This window comes from Rhinopithecus bieti, unplaced genomic scaffold (assembly GCF_001698545.2).
Source record: "Rhinopithecus bieti isolate Rb0 unplaced genomic scaffold, ASM169854v2 scaffold_7212, whole genome shotgun sequence".
NCBI classification, from domain to species: Eukaryota; Metazoa; Chordata; class Mammalia; order Primates; family Cercopithecidae; genus Rhinopithecus; species Rhinopithecus bieti.
This window is the reverse complement of record NW_016806198.1, coordinates 3,769,993-3,789,452: the sequence shown is the minus strand read 5'-3', so window position 1 is coordinate 3,789,452 and position 19,460 is coordinate 3,769,993. Positions and strand designations below refer to the sequence as shown.

The 19,460-nt window shown below is 35.1% G+C and overlaps 1 protein-coding gene across 10 annotated transcripts in view; it reads right to left on the bottom strand.

The window, feature by feature from the left end:
• The window catches only part of EXOC1 (exocyst complex component 1), a 57,623-nt gene that overhangs the window by 29,629 nt on the left and 8,534 nt on the right, over positions 1 to 19,460 (bottom strand). For 3 of the 10 annotated variants that reach the window (XM_017875116.1, XM_017875120.1, XM_017875117.1), the window contains exons 4-11: positions 17,121 to 17,280; positions 13,968 to 13,988; positions 12,257 to 12,444; positions 9,837 to 10,064; positions 9,504 to 9,636; positions 8,762 to 8,871; positions 7,905 to 7,958; positions 2,279 to 2,428 (exon numbers count right to left, since the gene is read on the bottom strand). In XM_017875116.1, coding sequence (XP_017730605.1) covers positions 2,279 to 2,428; positions 7,905 to 7,958; positions 8,762 to 8,871; positions 9,504 to 9,636; positions 9,837 to 10,064; positions 12,257 to 12,444; positions 13,968 to 13,988; positions 17,121 to 17,280 — 1,044 coding nt within the window. Of the gene's footprint in view, positions 1 to 2,278; positions 2,429 to 7,904; positions 7,959 to 8,761; positions 8,872 to 9,503; positions 9,637 to 9,836; positions 10,065 to 12,256; positions 12,445 to 13,609; positions 13,935 to 13,967; positions 13,989 to 17,120; positions 17,281 to 19,460 lie in introns of those variants that run through there. The other 7 variants (XM_017875118.1, XM_017875119.1, XM_017875121.1 and 4 more) reach the window with 4 other exon arrangements.

Genomic DNA, 19,460 nt, shown 5'->3' with positions numbered 1-19,460 from the left:
AGCTAGCCAGATAAGAAGTATATAAGCACCTCAGGAGACTTTTTTTTTTTTTTGAAAAGCATTTTAAAAATTATAATTTAAAGATGTTATTTATTTTACTAAGGTTTATATCCTTTTTCTTACGATCTCTGTTTAGAAGTGCAAGAGCCAGACTTTACTTTAAATGGGCAAAGGCACTTCAAGAGAAAATACATGAAAACTGATACATAAAAATGTCCTACTGTCAAATATGTCAACACAAATGCATGGATAGGAATATATAATTTGCTTCCTTTTTACTATCACACTTCTCATAAACCTCTACCTAACCCTTCTGCTTTCTTCTGAAGGATGAATCTAAGATACTAGATAGAAGTTGCTTTTACACTAGCAATTCCAATATTCTCATTCCACAGAGACAAAACATACCATTCCTTTCAATTCTAGAACATCTTTTAAGGCCACATTATCCATATAATTATTAATTATAACACAGCTTATGCATTAGATTTCTTATTTTTAAACTTCAAATTCACAAAAATTTACAGATAAAAGATTTTAGATGTTTCTCAGAGTATTTCAGAATTTTAATAAAATGGATCTTCAGCCAGGACTATCTAGAATACTATTAGCTATTTATGCAGTTGACTAGATAGGTGGGAATTCTTTAGCTCTGTTTTTTTTTTAAAAGGGACATGATGTCCAATTTCTAAACTAAAGGTCAATAGCATAAATGCCAGAAAAGTACTGTCCCTATGGCTTCCTGCTACAATGGCTATTAAATCTAAGTCAGGCCATGTCATTCCATGGCTCAAAGTCCACCATCTCCCCTCCCTACCATGTAATGTCACGCACAGTAAAAGACAAATCCTTACATGGTCCACAATCCCTTCCAGATCCACCCTGCGCCCACCAGGGTCTGTTCCTGGCTCACAATGCTCCTACCACACTGGCCTCCCTGCTCTGCAAGCACATCAGGAACGCTCTGCCTTAGGGCACTTGTACTGTGCCTGGAAAGCTCTCCTCTGGAAATCCTTATCCCATACCCTTCTCCCAGTCCTGGCATTCCCTGCTTTATTTTCTCTAGAGCACTCAGCAGCACCTTTTAACATACTATATAATTAACATTTTTGTCTGTCTCCTCTAGAATACGTACTCTGAGAAGGCAAGTATTTGCCTGTTTCCTTCAATGCTGTATCTCTCAGTGCTTACAAGTGTTAGCACGCAACAGGTGCTCAATTCATTTACCGATTGAATATATGAATAAATGACTTTGCTCTTCCCCAAGTGCAGAATTTTAGTCAGTAGAATTGTTCTAAACTCCAAGCCCAGCAAGTTTGGCATCAGTCTGTTCCTTCTGTTGTTGGAGTCTCTCTTTTGGTTTATATTCTCTATTCCCAACACTATCTTCCTGGCTCAACACTTCATTTCATCTGAATTATTACTTTAGGTTCTTAATTAAATTTCCCTCATCTAATCTTTTCCCATGCTTGAGGAATGCTGGAGGTCCCTATAGCTCATCTTTTTCAACGTAATTTCTCACTGCCCTAGAATAGGAAATTTCTGCTTCGGTCACACTTACATTGTCCTAGGACAAGCGTATATTTTTCCCACCTTTGTCTGCACACCTCTCTCCCCATCCCTGGAATGCCCTTCCTCTTATTTCTGGTTTATTTAATTGCACTCATTATTTAAACTCAACTGAAGTTTGATATCGTCCATGAAGTTTCCCCCACGGCCTCGAGACAAGGATTTTCCTTGTCTATACTGCCACACACTAAAAATTCATTTCTAGTTTAGTGTTTAATTTTTTGCTGATTGTTTTATGCATGATTCTTCCCAGTCAGATTTAAAGCTCATTAGGGTAGATGCTTATTAGGTAGGCCCCAGGTGCCTGGAATAGTGGAATGCTTGCTTAATAAAGAGGCACTTTATATTTCCTTAACAGAACAGATTATAAATCCACAGAGGGCAAATACCTCACTTATAATCCTCATACTTCCTTGTTTCTATACTGCACATAAAGAAACTCAGGAAATAAGCATCACATTTAACTAAATTGACTGATGCTTCAGGCTACAGTATGGCTTAATATTTTTCCATACTGAAGTTTAAAATTTAGCTCTCCTTTATCCAAGTAAATAAAATGAATGTTATCACTGGTAGACAGCACTGACTAATTTTCTGCTTTGCTAAGAATGTATTGCAGTATTTTAAATTTGGGGAACTGAACACATGACCTCTTGATTCTAAAAGATAATGCTCTATTCTCAGTGAGTAAATGACGGCAAATCCATACCTTTGTTAGTCCTTCATATTTTCCATAATCTGTACTCTTTAGCCACTCCATCAGCTTGGCATATCGGAGCAAATCTCTATGAAATGGATGATGGTTGGGTAAAGTCAGTTCAATAGAGTGTTGAGCAAGAGTCGAACTCTGATCATGACCCTAAAGTGAGTAAATAAGTAAATAAATATGATCGACAGTACAAAGACATATTGTTACAATAAAAAGTTTAAACAATGACCAAAATGTGGCCAAGCCAAACCAATAAGACATAGAAAATAAAATAATTAAGAATAGAATACAGAAAATAAAACCGAATACTTAGACAACTTTTATATCCTGTGTCTATCAAATGAACATTACCACAAGATAATCATAAACACGCAAGAATGGCACTCTGATAAATCAACTACTCATTCCGTCTTCTAAAGGAATGAAGATGGAACGTTTAATGAAGCTTCTCTCTCTCATACCATATTTCACAATTTACCAAGCAAATGACCTTCTTGATATAGCTTGAATTAAGAAACACAAATAGAGAAATCATTCAAAACAGTCTACACTTATGATATTCCCATTAGAGTTTATAATATTTAAAACAACAGATAAAAAAAATGTAGACTATAAAGTCTTAGAGCTTGGAATTGGAACCTTGGTCATCTGAGTCTTACTTCTGTCTTGGAGCAGATTCAAATTGAAAATACAATTTCCCTACAACAAGCAAAAGGCAAAACAAGACAGATTTATTTGATGTAATTTTCACTCAATCTAATTTGCCTAAATAGTCAGAAGTTATTTGTCAGCATTTTGTGAAAATTTTTTTAAAATTACACAGACTGCTGGAGTTTTGGAACTAGTTAACTCATTTCCTGGTAAGGTTACCTAAAGCAAATTATGAATGTGTATTATACTTGTTGGTATACATTAGCTTAATAAGCATCTGAATTTAAAGAATTTAAATTCTTTTAAGTTGAAAGGGATTTCTTTCACCTAATTTATATACTTTACTGTATACACAAAATAACCTAGTGGTTATGAATTTTTAAAAAATTTCTTTTAAATACAGAGTATTCTGAAAGAAACATTTCTGGCCTAGAGGAATGAGGAGTTCCCTGGTAACCGAGAAAGAAAGACCGGAAGTGTAAGACATGCCAAGTACAAAAACCCACATCATTATCCATGTTCCTTCTTCATAAACGTTTTCAATTCAGTCTGTTGGAAAATTTTCTTCATGTGAGAATACATCCCCAATTTAAAATGGAAATTAAAAAGAAAAAAGGAAGGACCCATTATACATAAATTATATACAAAATGGTAGAAAACAACCAATATACTTCTCAGATTCATCTTACTGATATCTACTTAGGTTAACTTGGGAAACTGAACTAGAGATGTCAGAAAAATATCACAAAACGAGACTGACCAGTTCAAAACAACAAGAACTAGAACACGGGGCAACAGAAGTTCACAGCTACCACAGATGTTACACACAAGGTGTATCGATAGGTCCATAATCCCTTTCTGTAATTCTGACATTCAAAAAGCTCTGAAAACTCAGACTAAGCTTGGCACCAAAACAATTTTGATGGTAAAACGTGACCTGAACTGACATGGGCCTATTTATAGTGTTTAGAGTGATTATTCATATTTTTTGTTGCAAAAACATGTGCTTAGAGTGATTATATAATATACAGCATATATGCTGTATTGCTTTTCTAAAATCTGAAAAATTCAAAAACCCACCTGACCCCAAGAATTCTGGATAACAGAGCATGAACCTATGTGGATGTTCTTCTACGGGTGGCTACCTGAATATAAAACAATCACATCTTTCAAAAGAATCAAGGAGAACTAAGAGCTAAAGTGTTGAAGAATGGAACAATTCTATGTATTTAGAATGCCTGGGCCACCACATCTTTTCTGCAAAGGCTAACAATAAAGATGAACAAAATTAATAATATTAAGTAAAATACACAGGTATTACCATTGGACTATTATCTACTTCTATGTTGCCAAAGGTCAATAAAAACATTCTATTACAGAAATGTTTTGTAACCAACATGTCAGAAGGATAATCAGATTTCTACAGCATCACATGTATTAGATACTAGGCGGATATAGATATTATAGTTTTAGGTCTACAAATGTCTCCAAATTGTTTTATTTTATTTTATTTTATTTTATTTTATTTATTTATTTATTTATTTTTGAGACGGAGTCTCGCTCTGTCACCCAGGCTGGAGTGTAGTGGCCGGATCTCCGCTCACTGCAAGCTCTGCCTCCCGGGTTCACGCCATTCTCCTGCCTCAGCCTCCCGAGTAGCTGGGACTACAGGCGCCCGCCACTATGCCCAGCTAGTTTTTTGTATTTTTTTCGTGGAGACGGGGTTTCACCGTGTTAGCCAGGATGGTCTCGATCTCCTGACTTCGTGATCCGCCCGTCTCGGCCTCCCAAAGTGCTGGGATTACAGGCTTGAGCCACCGCGCCCGGCCAATTGTTTTATTTTTAAAAAATTTATTTTTATTTTATTAATAGAGATGGGGTCTCACTATGTTGCCCAGGTTGCCCTCAAACTCTTGAGCTCAAGTTATCTGCCCACCTCAACCTCCCAAAGTGCTAGAATTCCAGGTGTGAGCCACTGTGCCTGGTCTAAACTGTGTGCCGTAATTGGTCATGCTGATTAAAGGGGAAGAATATTTGACAGACTTGTATCATACAAATGTTTACCAAATAGTTTTTATTAGTAACAATGTATCATTATCCAAAACAATCTTCCTCATTAATTTTTCTCAATGATTCAAGACTCAAAATTACTGTCTATGTTCTTCTACTGCTGTTTATTCAGGCACAAATGTCAATTAACTTGTTCAAGGTAACCCAGATAGGAGGTAGGAGAGTCAGGATTTGGAACCCAGGAAGTTTGGCTCTAGTGTCTGCACTCTTAAGCACTTTGCTAAAGTGACTTTTTAAAAGAAATGATACATTGGGGTCAAAGTTTGAATAAATTTTCAAGATTTGGAATTCTTTCTTTCTGTTATGACATACTTATTCTTGTTTTCTTAAAATCTGAGCAAAGTTCGAACAAACCTCACAAAATGAATCTTAATCACAAGTCTTTCTAAGCTTTTAACCAGAGATCATCAATCTATGTTTACAAAAATGTGACATATGCTTAAGGAAACAATTTTGTAAAAGAAATTGAATACTGGTGGTCTACAAAAGTTTTATTTTATTATAGCTTGCTTCTGTATATGTATGTTGAAAGAAAAATTTCTAAACTTAAGCATATGGTAAAAAGTTCCACAACTTCGGTTTTTTTCCTGGTTGTACTTTTAGTTCAGAGCATTTCAGTTCATTTTCATTTTCTCTAAGTTATGTGCCTAATCAGTCTCATCATGTTGCTAAAGGCAAAAGTAGGTAAAATCATGAGGTCTCTGTAGAACCAAAGGGGGAAAAAAAAGGCAAAGAGAGTAGTTATCAAAATAAATCTTTCAAGAAACAACCAAAACCATTTTTTAAATGACATATTCTTTATGCAAATATTTCCTGAATTTCATTAGCCTTAATTTGACTGTCTGTTTTCAATATCATAATCCTAATTAGTGTAACTGGCCAAATTTTCATACCTGATCTTTCTAGATACACAAATCCCCAGTAAATGTAAAAATTATGGGCAAGGGCCTATAATTTCAATGGAAGTTGAGTGTGTAATATCTGAAAGATCTAAAAGAAGCTAACTAATCTTTATGTAACATTACTCTCATACTGTATTACACTGAGTATTATATTAAAATACACTTCAAGTTTCACTAAAGTATAGATAACACAGAAGTATTAATAGGAAAGCTGCATCACAGATAGCATGCTCTGAATCAGTGATTCCCAAATGCAAGATGTTTTCCCGGCCTATAGCAATAAGAAAAGTACAATGAAAGAAGTGAGTCCTTCATAAAGGTAAACGTATTAATTTTTAAAATCTGAAAGGAAATTCTTATTCTTTTAGTGCCAAAATGTCATTTTAAAACGAAAAGATAATGAAAGTGGATAATAGTATTTCTTTTTCAAGGTCTTTATTGGGTAAAATAAAAAAATTGGTGATTTGGTCAGTCTCCAAATTTTATTTCTTTTAGTTTTACTAATTTGTGAATTTTAAAAAGACTGAGAATCAGTGCTTTGAAATTACTGTTATATTGTGAACAGATTATTTTCACTGGATTCTTCAGTATAATATTTGTAAATGTTATAACTATACATTTGCTATAAACTGTATTGCACGGACTCAGTTCAAGTCCTACCTTATCTGCGATTCCTTCCATATCTGACTCCTTAAATTCTCAATAAACTCACTTTTGATTAAACCTTTTTAGCACTTACAGTCCACAGTTCTACAATTAGCAATATATTACACACATTGCTAATGTATATTAGTCTTAACTCCTTACAAAGAGTAAGTACATTAGTTTTAACTCCTTCTTACAAGCATCTTGAGGGTACAAACTATTTCTTATTCTCACATATGGTAGACAATGAGTACATAATAAGCATACAATGAAAATTTTGTGATTGCCAAAGAGGTGTACCATATTATTTTAATCAACTTTCCCAGCTTGTGCCCCTACCAGGAATAGACATACCCATGTTTCTCAACGATTTTGCTAGGTGACCTGATGCACTGAATGCAACACTAAGAAAATCTCTTTCTTATGCATGGGATATCTTCTTCCACCTTTTTTGGCACATCCTAGGTTGTCACAGCATTCTGGTTTTTAACATGCATCATTCACATGTAATAACACATATTAGCTTTTCAGAAACGGGAAGCATTCATTTTTAATGAAGCCATTAGTTTACAAGGCAAGAAGCAAAATCATAAATAACTGCAGGTTACAATAAACAGTTAAGGGTACAGAAAAGACTATTGTTTATTGGCTGGTATTTTCAATACTATCTACAAATGTGGATAACATAATTGTCAACAGCGTCATTTTTACAAACTAAGGAACTGTATAGGAATAGATGTTATTGTAGTAATTACCTAAGAAAAACACGAATTAGTAGTTCCTATGTGACATCTAAGCTTACTTTTTTCTTGACACTTTTCAGGTCAAGTGGAATGTTAAGGGAATTTCTCTGATTTCCCCTTACTGTGCTTTTAGTTAGGTGGTCTTCCTTTATGCTCCCACAGTCTCACCACCGTAACATTTATCCCTCTTGAGTATATTATTTGTTTGTCTCCCTTCCCTAGACTGTGAACTACTTGAGGACAGGACTGGTCTCTCATTTATCCCAAGTCAATGTCTGGTATGTACCTCAATCACCTGGCAATACTAAATAAATGAAGGAGTAATATTACTATTATTACTAAATGAAGGAGTAATACTACTATTTATTACTAAATAAATGAAGTGAGTGAAAAAATGACAGAAAGAAAAGCAAGCAGAATGAGATTAAATGCCTTTTTGGCCCTAATAGTCTCTACTATGGGACATTTAAAAACTTTTACGAATGTGGTTAACAAGTAGCTTAAATCAGTAAGTTATAATCTGTAAAGATTCTGCTGCTGTTAAGTTTAGCAAACTCTATAGAAAAAAAAAAAAAACAGAATCAGAGAAGCTTGAGCCAAATTTGATGTACTCACAGGAACCGAAAGAAAGTAGGACCTGTTATAGAGTTGAAGGAGGGCCTGAGTAAACTAATTGGAAATAAAATATAGTAAATACAATTGTTTTAGAATATTGCAAAGTGAAAATAAAGTAAAAATCCACTGTTTTCAGGCAGTATTTCTTGATGAACAAGATATCCCCCCAATTTTTTTTCATTCAGTAACTCTAATAAAATAAAAGGGACTTTTAAAAGAGATGAAAAAATAAGAAACCTAATTCAATACATTAGATATTAAAATGGCTTTTATTCAAATCCCCAAAGGTACTCTTAATATTATTAATAACAATATTATTACCACACTCTTAATTATAACATCCTTCTCCATATAGAAATATACGCAAAGCATTTATATGAAGATTAGATCAACTGAAATTTACAGTTGAGCTATAGTCATTTTCTTAACAAGCATACTATGTTCTAAGTACATAGAACTTACAAAACATTTAAAACACTGAATCAAGTCCTGAGTCTCACCTCAAAATATTGAAAAATAAAACAGGTCCAATAGTAAACATCTAACAAGTTTGGACTTACTTTTATAAATAAAAATATCTAAGTAGTATATGCAATTAATATGCACAGTTATTTGATTTCTAGAATCAGAGAGCATCAGCTGAAGGGCACTAGACTGTCTACTGAAAGAGGCAGCTGAGGCCCAAAATACATCTATGAGCAAAGAGGCACCTATTTCAAAATATTAAAATCAAATATGTGAAGTAATTGACTGCAACCCCAATTAAACATATTAACCTTTTTGTGGAAATATAAGGTTAAGATAATACATAAATAAGCTATAGGAACATGCTCGTCTTAATAATAAAATAAAATTACCTGCTGAACAAAAACATTGTTGAGGTGACTCGCCAGTCTCCGGGCAAAAAGCTCTCGCAAATCACTGAATCGCTGCTGTTGCTGTTTGACTGCCAGAAGCATGTCATGGCCTGATACAGAATGACATTTTGTGACCCGTTTAATAGGTAAAAAGATTTCCTTGATGTTTAATGGAACAGTAAACATATCTAAAGTTTTGAATAACCCCTATGTTGTATGGGTGTATTCATTTACTTGATAAAAGTTAAGCAGGAGAAAAATGGGACTGCACAGTGGTTCTCAAAGTGTGGTCTTGCCTCACCATTGCCTGGGAACTGTTAGAAATGTGGATTCTAAAGCCTCAGCGCAGATCTGCTGAATCTGGGGCTGGGGCCAGGCAATCTATGTTTTTAACAAGACCTCTAGGGATTCTGAAGGACACTCAAGTTTTGAAATCATTGCCTAGAAAAACCTTACGCTCTCTGGTCTAACCAAAGTACCTACTTTCTGCTGGGTTCTGTGGATAGTACTAAATAAAGATCATGGTGTTGACTATAGTCATTGAGGTCAACTAGAAGGAGGAACTGAAGTAAAAAAGTTCCTAGTATCAACAGAAATAAGTGGGAAATCAGTGAAACTTGAATAGCTAATAATGTAACCCTGAACCACGTGTCTCATGTATTTCTTGTCAAAATCTTTATAACAAGTTACAGGCTTAGTCTCAGATTCTTGGTCACACTTTTGTCATTTCTAATGAACATACCTGGTCGAAGAGCTACATTCATGCACTGCAGAAGGGCATCAGCAGCATTGGTGCAGGCCTCAATGCCTCTGGAAGAAGCAAGATCTCCTTCCTGAAGGGCCTTTATATGACCTTTGGCCAAGTCCATGTGATTCTAGGATATACGCAAACATACCATTTGCATGTGTAATTCTGGGAAATCTACAGGCAAGATGCTACTCAATCCTATCATTACATCTTTGGAATTAATTTAAATCCTGTTCTCATAAGGAAATTAGAAAATGTTTACAAATGGGTTTTATATATCATCACTAGTTTTTGTTGTTGCTGTTGGTAATTTATGATCATACTTACCACAAGGAACTCTATCTCAGATAGGAGTTTTACATTATTAGTGTTACTAAGATGAATTAGGTGGTTGCTTTCAGAGATCTGATCCATTTGTTCTTTTACACTTTGGAGCATTTCCTCATAACTGCTCAGTTTCAATTCAATCTGATCTACCTCCTTTAGAGCCTCATCTAGCAATTTCATCAAGATGTTGACTTGTTTTTCAGATGCCATGATTGACTGGATGTTAGCCTACAAAGTTAAAGACCAAAACAAGCAAACAAAAAACACAACATTTCATGTTATTTAAGTGTGTAAAAGAATAAAGGTGAAATGTTGCTAAATTTCCTTTAAAGTAGAGTAACAAAAATTGATATATACCTATACATCTACTTTAGTTTATCACTTTATGCTCTTCCATGTTTTACACAGTATTTCATGCAGGTACACTTGCCTCTTTATCAATGTTAAATTGATACACACGCCTTAAGATTTTATATTTCCACAGACTGCACAAGTAAGGTTCCAGAATGCACAAGTACGGTGCCAGAATGTATCATCAGTAATGGCACATTCTCATTTCTATACATTTAGGAGGCATTAGGCCATGTTATCTCTAACATTTCCTCCAATTCTACCAGCTAGAAATTTTCTTAACATCTATGTGAAACACTAAATAAAAGCATAATCACCTATGTGATATCTTAGTTGAGAAAGCAGCAGTGGTATACTAGACTCCAAAGGATACATGAAACTAATTTATAACTGTAGTATGACGGGAACTAGTAACAGGACGTAGAAGAGCATACGGCCGATAGATAGCTCCTTCTATCATCTTTTTTTCTTTTCTCTTTCATTTGCAACTCTGTTTTTCTTCTTCCCCAGGCAAAGCAGTAACAAACCACCATCCCCTTATCATTATTTTCTAAATGATTCTAACTATTGATTCTGAATTCCCTGAAATAAGGAAACTGCCAAATCCAAAATTAAACTGCAAAGCAATATGCTGACTTGGAACATATATACAATATTAATTAGAACAAAAAATATAAATCACTAAGCCATATTAAAAAGGCAAGTAACACAGTACGATGAAAAACCTGGACCAGAAATTTAAAGAATATCATTGTACAGCTGATGTTGTGGTTTCACACGTTATTTATACACTATTCACAGTAAATAAAATGTAAGTGCAAAACAACTTTAAGAGTCAGCAGGGCTCAGAAGCCACTGACATCTCTTAAGTAACAGAGCTGGGGTTTGAATCTGCCCAGGATAATTTCTTTCTTAACATCTTAAAATCATTTCTAGGCTTTGCTTTCAGTGACCTCTGTAAACTTGTAAGCTTGGACTATTTATATAATCTCTCTGGGCCTGAGTCAGACCCCATAACTTCTGTACCTTTCATGTATATAACACTAAAATTTAAGTCTTTAAAATGTTCCTTATCCTCTGAGGGATTTCTTAAATGCTTACCTTTTCTTAAAACCAGAACAAACCCAAATGATTTTAGATTATTCTAGCATAAGAGATGCTGTGCATTTGATTTTTTTGTTTTGTTCTATTTTGTTTTGTTTTGAGACAGTGTCACTCTGTCACCCAGGCTGGAGTGCAGTGGCACGATTTCAGTTCACGGCAACCTCTGTCTTCCAGGTTCAGGTTCAAGCGATTCTTGTACCTCAGCCTCCTGAGTAGCTGGGACCACAGGAGCATGCCACCATGTCTGGCTAATTTTTTTTTTTTTTTTTTTTTTTAGTAGGGATGGGGTTTTGTTGTGTTGGCCAGGCTCCTCTTGAATTCCTGACCTCAGGTGATCTGCTCACCTCAGACTCCCAAAGTGTTGAAATTATAGCTGTGAGTCACTGCACCCAGCAGGTGCTGTGCATTTCAATTACACTCAGAAACTGCATACAAAACAAAAAGCTCTATTCTAAAACATTTTAGCAGAGAAGTCACAGATCTCTTTCTCTGGCTCTCCTGTTTTCACCACACTCACTCCACTCTTCTTTGGTAAATGATTCACATATTTCAGCCACATTTCTCTCTTTATACTTCATCCCTATTTTTTTCAAACCACACACACACACACACACACACACACACACAAATGCTATTCTTTGGCACTGAACTATTCCGACATGTTTCAGAGGCTGAGTGAATCAACTCCCAAGATGTTCTCTGGCCTACGTTTTACTTCATCACTTCATATCAAGAACCTCCCCAAATCCAGAATCTCAGCCAACTATCTTCATTGGCTTAATAGGAATAGTTCATCTTTTGAACAAGAACAGTAAAAGACTGATGGTAGCTGGTAATGTGCTTATAGATAAAGATGGCAATAACACACTATAAAGGCTTAAATGCTGAGGTAGCACAATATGAACATCATTAGCCTTCTCAATCCACTATATATCACTTATTCATAGATTTCAAGAAAGTCTTACCCCATCTAGCACCTGCAGCTCTCTGGACAATTTTTCTGCAAAGGCTTCTGCATTCGAGATTGCATATTCACAGCCTTCCATCATTATTTCAATATCCTGTTCTTCTCTTGCGTTTAACTCTTGGTATTCATCTACTACTTCTTCATCACCTCCTGTCACACTCTGATTTTCTCCACTTGGAACAGATTCTTAAAGGGGGTAAAAATTCAAAGTAAAATAGTCAAAAAAGTAGAAAAGACTATAACATAATACATATAGCTAGGTATAGTTATAAACACAGGTCACATTTAGCAGCTGAAAAAGAGGAAAGAATGATTCAAACCATATGAAAAAATCAAACTTTATTTTATAAATTTCATATGTTAATGAAATGAAGTCTTAAAAAATAAATAAAAAGCATGCAGTGTAATGCACTAACTTACAAGTGTTAAAACAGGCTTTCACCACAATTTCCCAAAATACAATTAAGCTAAAATGTAAAAACAAAACACAAAAACCGGTGGAAACAAACCTAAACATTTTTTCATACCTGATGTGGCTGTTGCTCTAACAAAACAATGACTATGAATTCAGTACACACAAAAACAATTTTCTTTCCTTTTATTCCCAGGTGAAATTTTTCTTTTGTTACTTTTGTTACTTTCATCTTCGGTATGTATATTTTTGCCAAATATTTTTTAATTAAAATGAAAAATGCATCTATAATCCATAATTTATTTTGGTCACTAGAATATTAACTGAATTTTCCATTTCTTTGTTTAAAAAAATTTCACAGGCATTGATAACATTCCTAAAGATAAGTTACAGAAGCTTTCTCAATAACTCTAATGTAAGAGCAACAACAACATGGCTGTTTGAAATTATAAAAAGTTAAACAGGCTTCAAGCTTTATAACAAAAGACCAAGAGGTCAAATTTGAAATGCTTTCTAGATGTTTCAGTTCATTTTTTTTTGGAGGAAATACACTAGCATGTGAACCCTGTATATAAAGCTTGAGGTTAGGAGAGGTAAAATCAAAGAAATCATTTTTAACTCCTAAGATGTTATTTTACCACTCTTAAATAAAGTTGGCAATTTCATAGACTTAATGGGGCATGATTTAAATTACAAACTCTGGATGCTTTTAGTATTCATTATTTTATAGGAAAATGAATATTTACATTCAGCATGACCTGAAATACGTTAATTTGTCCCAGAACAAAAACCAGCTAATTTGAAGTAACACAAGATTTGCTCTTAAGAATCATAATAAATTAGGCAGATTTAGATAACATCCCATAAAAAAAGAAGACTAAAACTTTTGGTACAGGCAATTACAGATTTCAGTATATAAGTTTCTTAGAGAGATATTACCGAACTCCTTGCACTTTCAATGAGTCCATTTAGTTCACTGCGGAAAGTTCCACTGTCATGTGTGACCACTTATTAGCCACGAGGGGGCAGGGACTGCCCAAATCATTCTGTACAGGTCCTTAAACAAGTAGACTTAAACAAATACTTTACATGATTATAATTAACTGCTTCAGAAGTATTTTCTAATGATATGTCCTTTGAAAGCCAATAATAAACACTATCATTAATTTTATTACTATGTAGATTTTTAAAATAAATTTGTCCCAGTACATAATTTCATAAAATATACAACCAACGGTATACAACAATGGCAACTAATAAAAACATATGGAATAGAAGAAGAAGAGGTGTTACGCACCTTCTGTAACTTTAGGCAGTTCTGGAGAGTAAAAAGGTATGAAAAAAGCAGAGGAAAGTAAGCAAAGAATATTAGCTGGGTAGAAAAGTAAACAGGCTTAAATTTTAAAAATACTACCCATATCTCATTTGAACTTCATGTTAAATTAAAGTTCAAAAGACAGCCAAATCAACTACAAAGTGGAAAGATCTATAAGAAGCTAAATTTGCAGTGTTCATTCTTCTTATTCACTTTCTGATAGTGACTACAAATATATTTATCTTTCTATTTTCTCTTAGTCTTTTAAGAAACAGTACTAACTAATCCTTAGAGGAGAAACCTGGGAAACTAATCATTTCCTGGGGATTATATTTAGGTCAGTTGTGACTCATGCATTTAGTCTAGTTATATTACTCAAGGCCTGAAAGCTTCACCCAGACACTCCCTCACAAAGGATTAGTCACAAAACACGGTAAGAAAAGACAAGATTGAGGCAAGTAAAAAATCACACAAAATAACAATTCAAGCTGGCATTTAAGGATTCAAGTCAAAGATTTTTTTTTTTTTTTAAAAGCTGGTTGCAAGTAAAAGAATGCAAAAGAAGGCCAAATAAAAGCTTCACTCTACTTCAACTGCTGAAAAGTCCTCTTTTACAAACCTTATTCTGCTGAGAGGCCCCATTATTTAACTTACATATTCAATTGTCAACAATAAAAACTACCAAGTTGCCACTGCTAGCATTTATAATCAAAACAGTCTTACTTAACTATTGGGCTCTTAAATGGGGGTGGTAATAATTTTTTATTTCTTTTCTAACATCACCCAAAACTTAGAGACTTTTTTTTTTAATGGGAATTAAAGGCTGTGATTTCAAGGCCCATAAAACAAGTTTGTAGACATTAATAAAGCTACTCCCTGAACTCCACTAAACCAAAGCAAGAGTTATTGATGTATAGCAAGTGATTTTCAAAATGAGATCCTTAAGGATCTTCTCAGTATTCTTTTTTTTTTTTTTTTGCAGACGGAGTCTTGCTCTTGCCCCGCCCAGGCTGGGATTTGCCAGTGGGCGGCTCCTCAGCTCACTGCAAAGCTCCGGGGCTCCGGCGTTCACGCCATTCTCCTGTCTCAGCCCCTCCCGAGTAGCTGGGACTACAGGCGCCCCGCCTCGCCTCGCCCGGCTAGTTTTTTTTTTTTTTAGTAAGAAAAAAAAAAAAAAAAGACGCGGGTTTCACCGTATAGGGGCCAGGATGGTCTCGATCTCCTGACCTCGATGATCCGGCCCGTCTCGGCCTCCCAAAGTGCTGGAGATTACAGGCCCTTAGCCACCGCGCCCGGCCCCGGCCAGTATTCTTAAAATCAATCTCGTTAGGGTTAATGTTTGCAAACATGAACATGTCTATACTCTTGTTTTATGGCCTGAAAAATTAAATATCTTTTTTTTTTTTTTGGACGGGGTCTCGCTCTGTCGCCCAGGCTAGAGTGCAGTGGCCGGATCTCAGCTCACTGCAAGCTCCGCCTCCCGGGTTTACGCCATTCTCCTGCCTCAGCCTCCCGAGTAGCTGGGACTACAGGCGCCCGCCACCTCGCCCGGCTAGTTTTTTGTATTTTTTAGTAGAGACGGGGTTTCACCATGTTAGCCAGGATGGTCTCGATCTCCTGACCTCGTGATCCGCCCGTCTCGGCCTCCCAAAGTGCTGGGATTACAGGCTTGAGCCACCGCGCCCGGCCCATATCTTTTTTTTTTTATGTTAGACACTTCATTTTCAAAAACAGTACTACTCTTCTCACTGATTTTGGTAATATTTTTTAATGAGACAGATCCAGGTAGGTTATGTATTTTTCTATATGATTGTCCTGAAATATACTGGTTTCAAATCATCTTACACAATAAATAACATCTGGAAATGCATAATATTTGAAGACAGAACAGCAAGCTTGTGAATCACTGAATCACTGACTCATCAGAATGTTCAACCCTGAAATGGTAAAAAAATAAAAGCCATTCAAAGCAAATTAAACCACAATTTAAGGCATGAAAAGTTACCATAAATTTCTTGAAGGTCATTCCGTCAACACACTCAATTACCAAGATGCTGGGGACTAGTGCAGGTGAGATGGCAACCCTGGGGATTCCTACATAAGACCAGCACTACTGGTGCCTGACAGATGTGACTTGTCTCTGCCAGTGCCAAGCATCAAGCCTAAAATCAGCAGCAGGCTCACTAATTACTAAGTGCTATCTTACAATGTTTATATCTTTAGGAAAGAAATTTTAAAAGTAGAGAAAATCTCATTGTATATTTTCACTAATTAATGGCAGAGTTTTTGTCTTATAACACAAAATGATGCACAGTAACATTCCTGAAGATATACTGATCAAAAATATTCTAATAAACTTCATGTCTAAGGATTTTATACTGGTAACATAATAATAGCTAATATTTACTGAGCACTTACTATGTACCTGGCACTGTTCTTACAATGTTCATATATTAAGTAATTTAATCCTCATAACAAGCCTATGAGGTAGATACTATTATTATCTCTAGTTCTGAGATAAGGGAAACTGAAACATAGAGAGTAAGTATCAATGCAAAGTCATATAGCTAGTTAGTGGCAAAGCCAGGATTTGAATCCAAGAAGTCTGACTCCAGAGCTATGTTCTTAACCACTACATCTACCCTCTGTACGAAAATACTGCTACAAGGATATTTGTCCCAGAGCTGTTTAAAAGAAGCAAGGTTTGGAAAATTAAAAATAAATGATTAGTTAAATAACATGGTATATCCATATAATGGAATACTGTGGTGCTACTGAAAATAACGTTGGGGTAAGTATTCAGTAACATGAAAAATGTTCATGATGCATACATGAAAAAGTACGTTAAAAAATGTAATGTAAATTTATCTTAAAAGGTGTTTACGCACAGGAAAAAGACTAGACGAATATCTAACAAAGTGCTAATAGTAGTTATCGCTGAAGAATAAGTGGTTTTTATTTATCATAATGTATTAACATTCTACAATAAAGCATAATTTCTGCAATAAGAGAAATTATTTTAAAGTTCTTTTACAATAAGATAATTCAGTATTCTAATTAACTTGAATGATGTCAAATTATATATTCACTTAAAGATATAATTGATTTTACATATACATTTTTATTTAACTTTACCTTCCAAAAGCTGTGAGCTAACATTGACAAAATCAATTTTCTTCCGGAGATATCGCTGATTCAATTTCCAAATGCATGAAATAAATGCATTCTTTTCAGCAGTGCTGCTGGCAACCCATTTATATATTTTTTCGAAGTGTAAATCAAATTCAGGATTTTCCTAAAATAAAATACACAAAAGATATTATTTTGATCACATCCTTTTACATTGTTAAAGTAAAATCTACATTAAAAAAAGGAATTCATGCTGTTTTGGAAAATAAAGGGTATTAAAAATCAGCTAAGCAACTGTAAGAGAAAGGTTTGGAGAATTCAATTTATAGCAAAAAGTTTACCACCCCATAGAAGCTGGATGAAAAAACAACATACTGTTGTGGTCATTTTCTTCCCATGCCCTTTAGGTCTACAAGCAGAAGTATAGGATGTATTAATGGCTTTGTGGCTTAGGTTCCTCATCAGTAAGATGACAATGGTCTTTAGCTTTGACATGGATCTAATTTTTCTTTTTAAATTGCCTACTGAGTTTTAGTTATAAATTTTCTTTAATAATGTACTACTATTCGAAACCGTAACTGGACATTAACTCCCTAATAAGGACTATATTTTCTAAGCATAAAACTTGAGAAAAATGTAATGTATATCCTGGTGTACTTTCTAAGAACAAGTGAGGTAAAAAGCAGAGATTGCTCCTAATTATTTTCTATTTAGAAAATAAGGAATGATCAAAGATACCTCAAAAGCTAAAAGTGCTGCTGGGTCTTAAAGTTTATTTTTTTGACACAGGGTCTCACTTTGTTGCCAAGGCTACAATGCAGTGGTGCAGTCATGGTTCACTGAAGCCTCGACCTCCTGGGCTCAGGCAAACCTCCCGCCTCAGCCTCCTGAGTAGCTGGGCCCATAGACACATACCAGCATGCCTAATTTTTAAAATTTTTTTGTAGAGACAAGATCTCCCCATGTTACCCAGTTGATCCTCCTGCTTTGGCCTCCCAAAGTGCTGGCATTACAGGCATGAGCCCTGTTCCTGGCTGAAAGTTCTTTCATGTGACAAAGAAGCTCAACCAATCTGAGAGAATTACACTATACTTTCTACAAGTCTCTTAAGCCATGTTACAGCAGGCTAATATTTCTACACACCAGGCTAATATTTCTCCCTTGAATGAATAGAACTAGTTGACTATTATATAAAAAACCAGGTTGGGCTTGGTGGCTCACACCTGTAATCCTAGCACTTTGGGAGGCCGAAGTGGGTAGATTGCTTGAACCCACGAATTTGAGACCAGCCTGGGCAACATGGCAAAGCCCTTCTCTACAAAAAACACAAAAATTAGCCAGGTGTAGTGGCATGTACCTGTAGTCCCAGCTACTTGGGAGGCTGAAGTGGGAGGATGGCTTGAGTCTGGAAGGTGGAGGCTGCAGTGAGCCAAGATTGTGCCACCGCACTCCAGCCTGGGTGGCAGAGTGAGACCCTGTCTCAAAACAAACAAGCAAACAAACAAACAAACTTATGGATGTATACTTCACGTCCAAGGAATTAAAAAATAGGCTAAAATATTCTTAATGTTCTACAGGATTAAAGAATAATAATATATTTGATTCATTTAAAGTGTTATTTGGGGGAAATGTAAATACATTAAAATAAGGGAAGTTAAATCAGACTTTTACTGTGAAGAATTGGAATATCTTAGGAATCAGGATTTGACCTTTGGTACAACAATCATATTACAGCAGCATGGAACTACTAATTAGTTCAATGTATAGTTTAACAAACAGAATTAAAGCGTCAAAAATTTAAAACCTGCATTTACAATGAAAAGGTAATTGCATTATTACTTAAAAAAATACAATAGGAATATTGGCAACTAATATGAAACTTGATGGGAAATAATCTCTTCCCTGGGAATATTTCCCATAATACCATAAAAGAAGCTGAGTGTGCTAGTGGCAACACTCACACAAATCAATGTGTGATACTAAATGGCTAATGTTAAGTTATGTATAAAAATTTTATGTTTTATATCCATATATAGTGTACACACACCAAGGTGCGTACATAAAATGCAAAAAAAAAAAAATCCATTAAGCAAGTTGGCAAGAGGTGTCAGCTGTGAGAATGCATTCAAACAAGCATTCAGCAATGTTACTGAATTATGCAAGTCAACAGGGTTACAAAGTGCAAAACTACTGAAGGGAAAAATGGTTCTTAATAAAGGTGCAGTTTTTAAAAGCCCTTAAGGTGTTTTGTCTTAAACAGAAACCAACCAGAAAAGTTTCCACTCTTGATCCCTTCCCACGGTAATAAAAATTACTTACTAAAGTTTTTTTTTTTTTTTTTTTTGT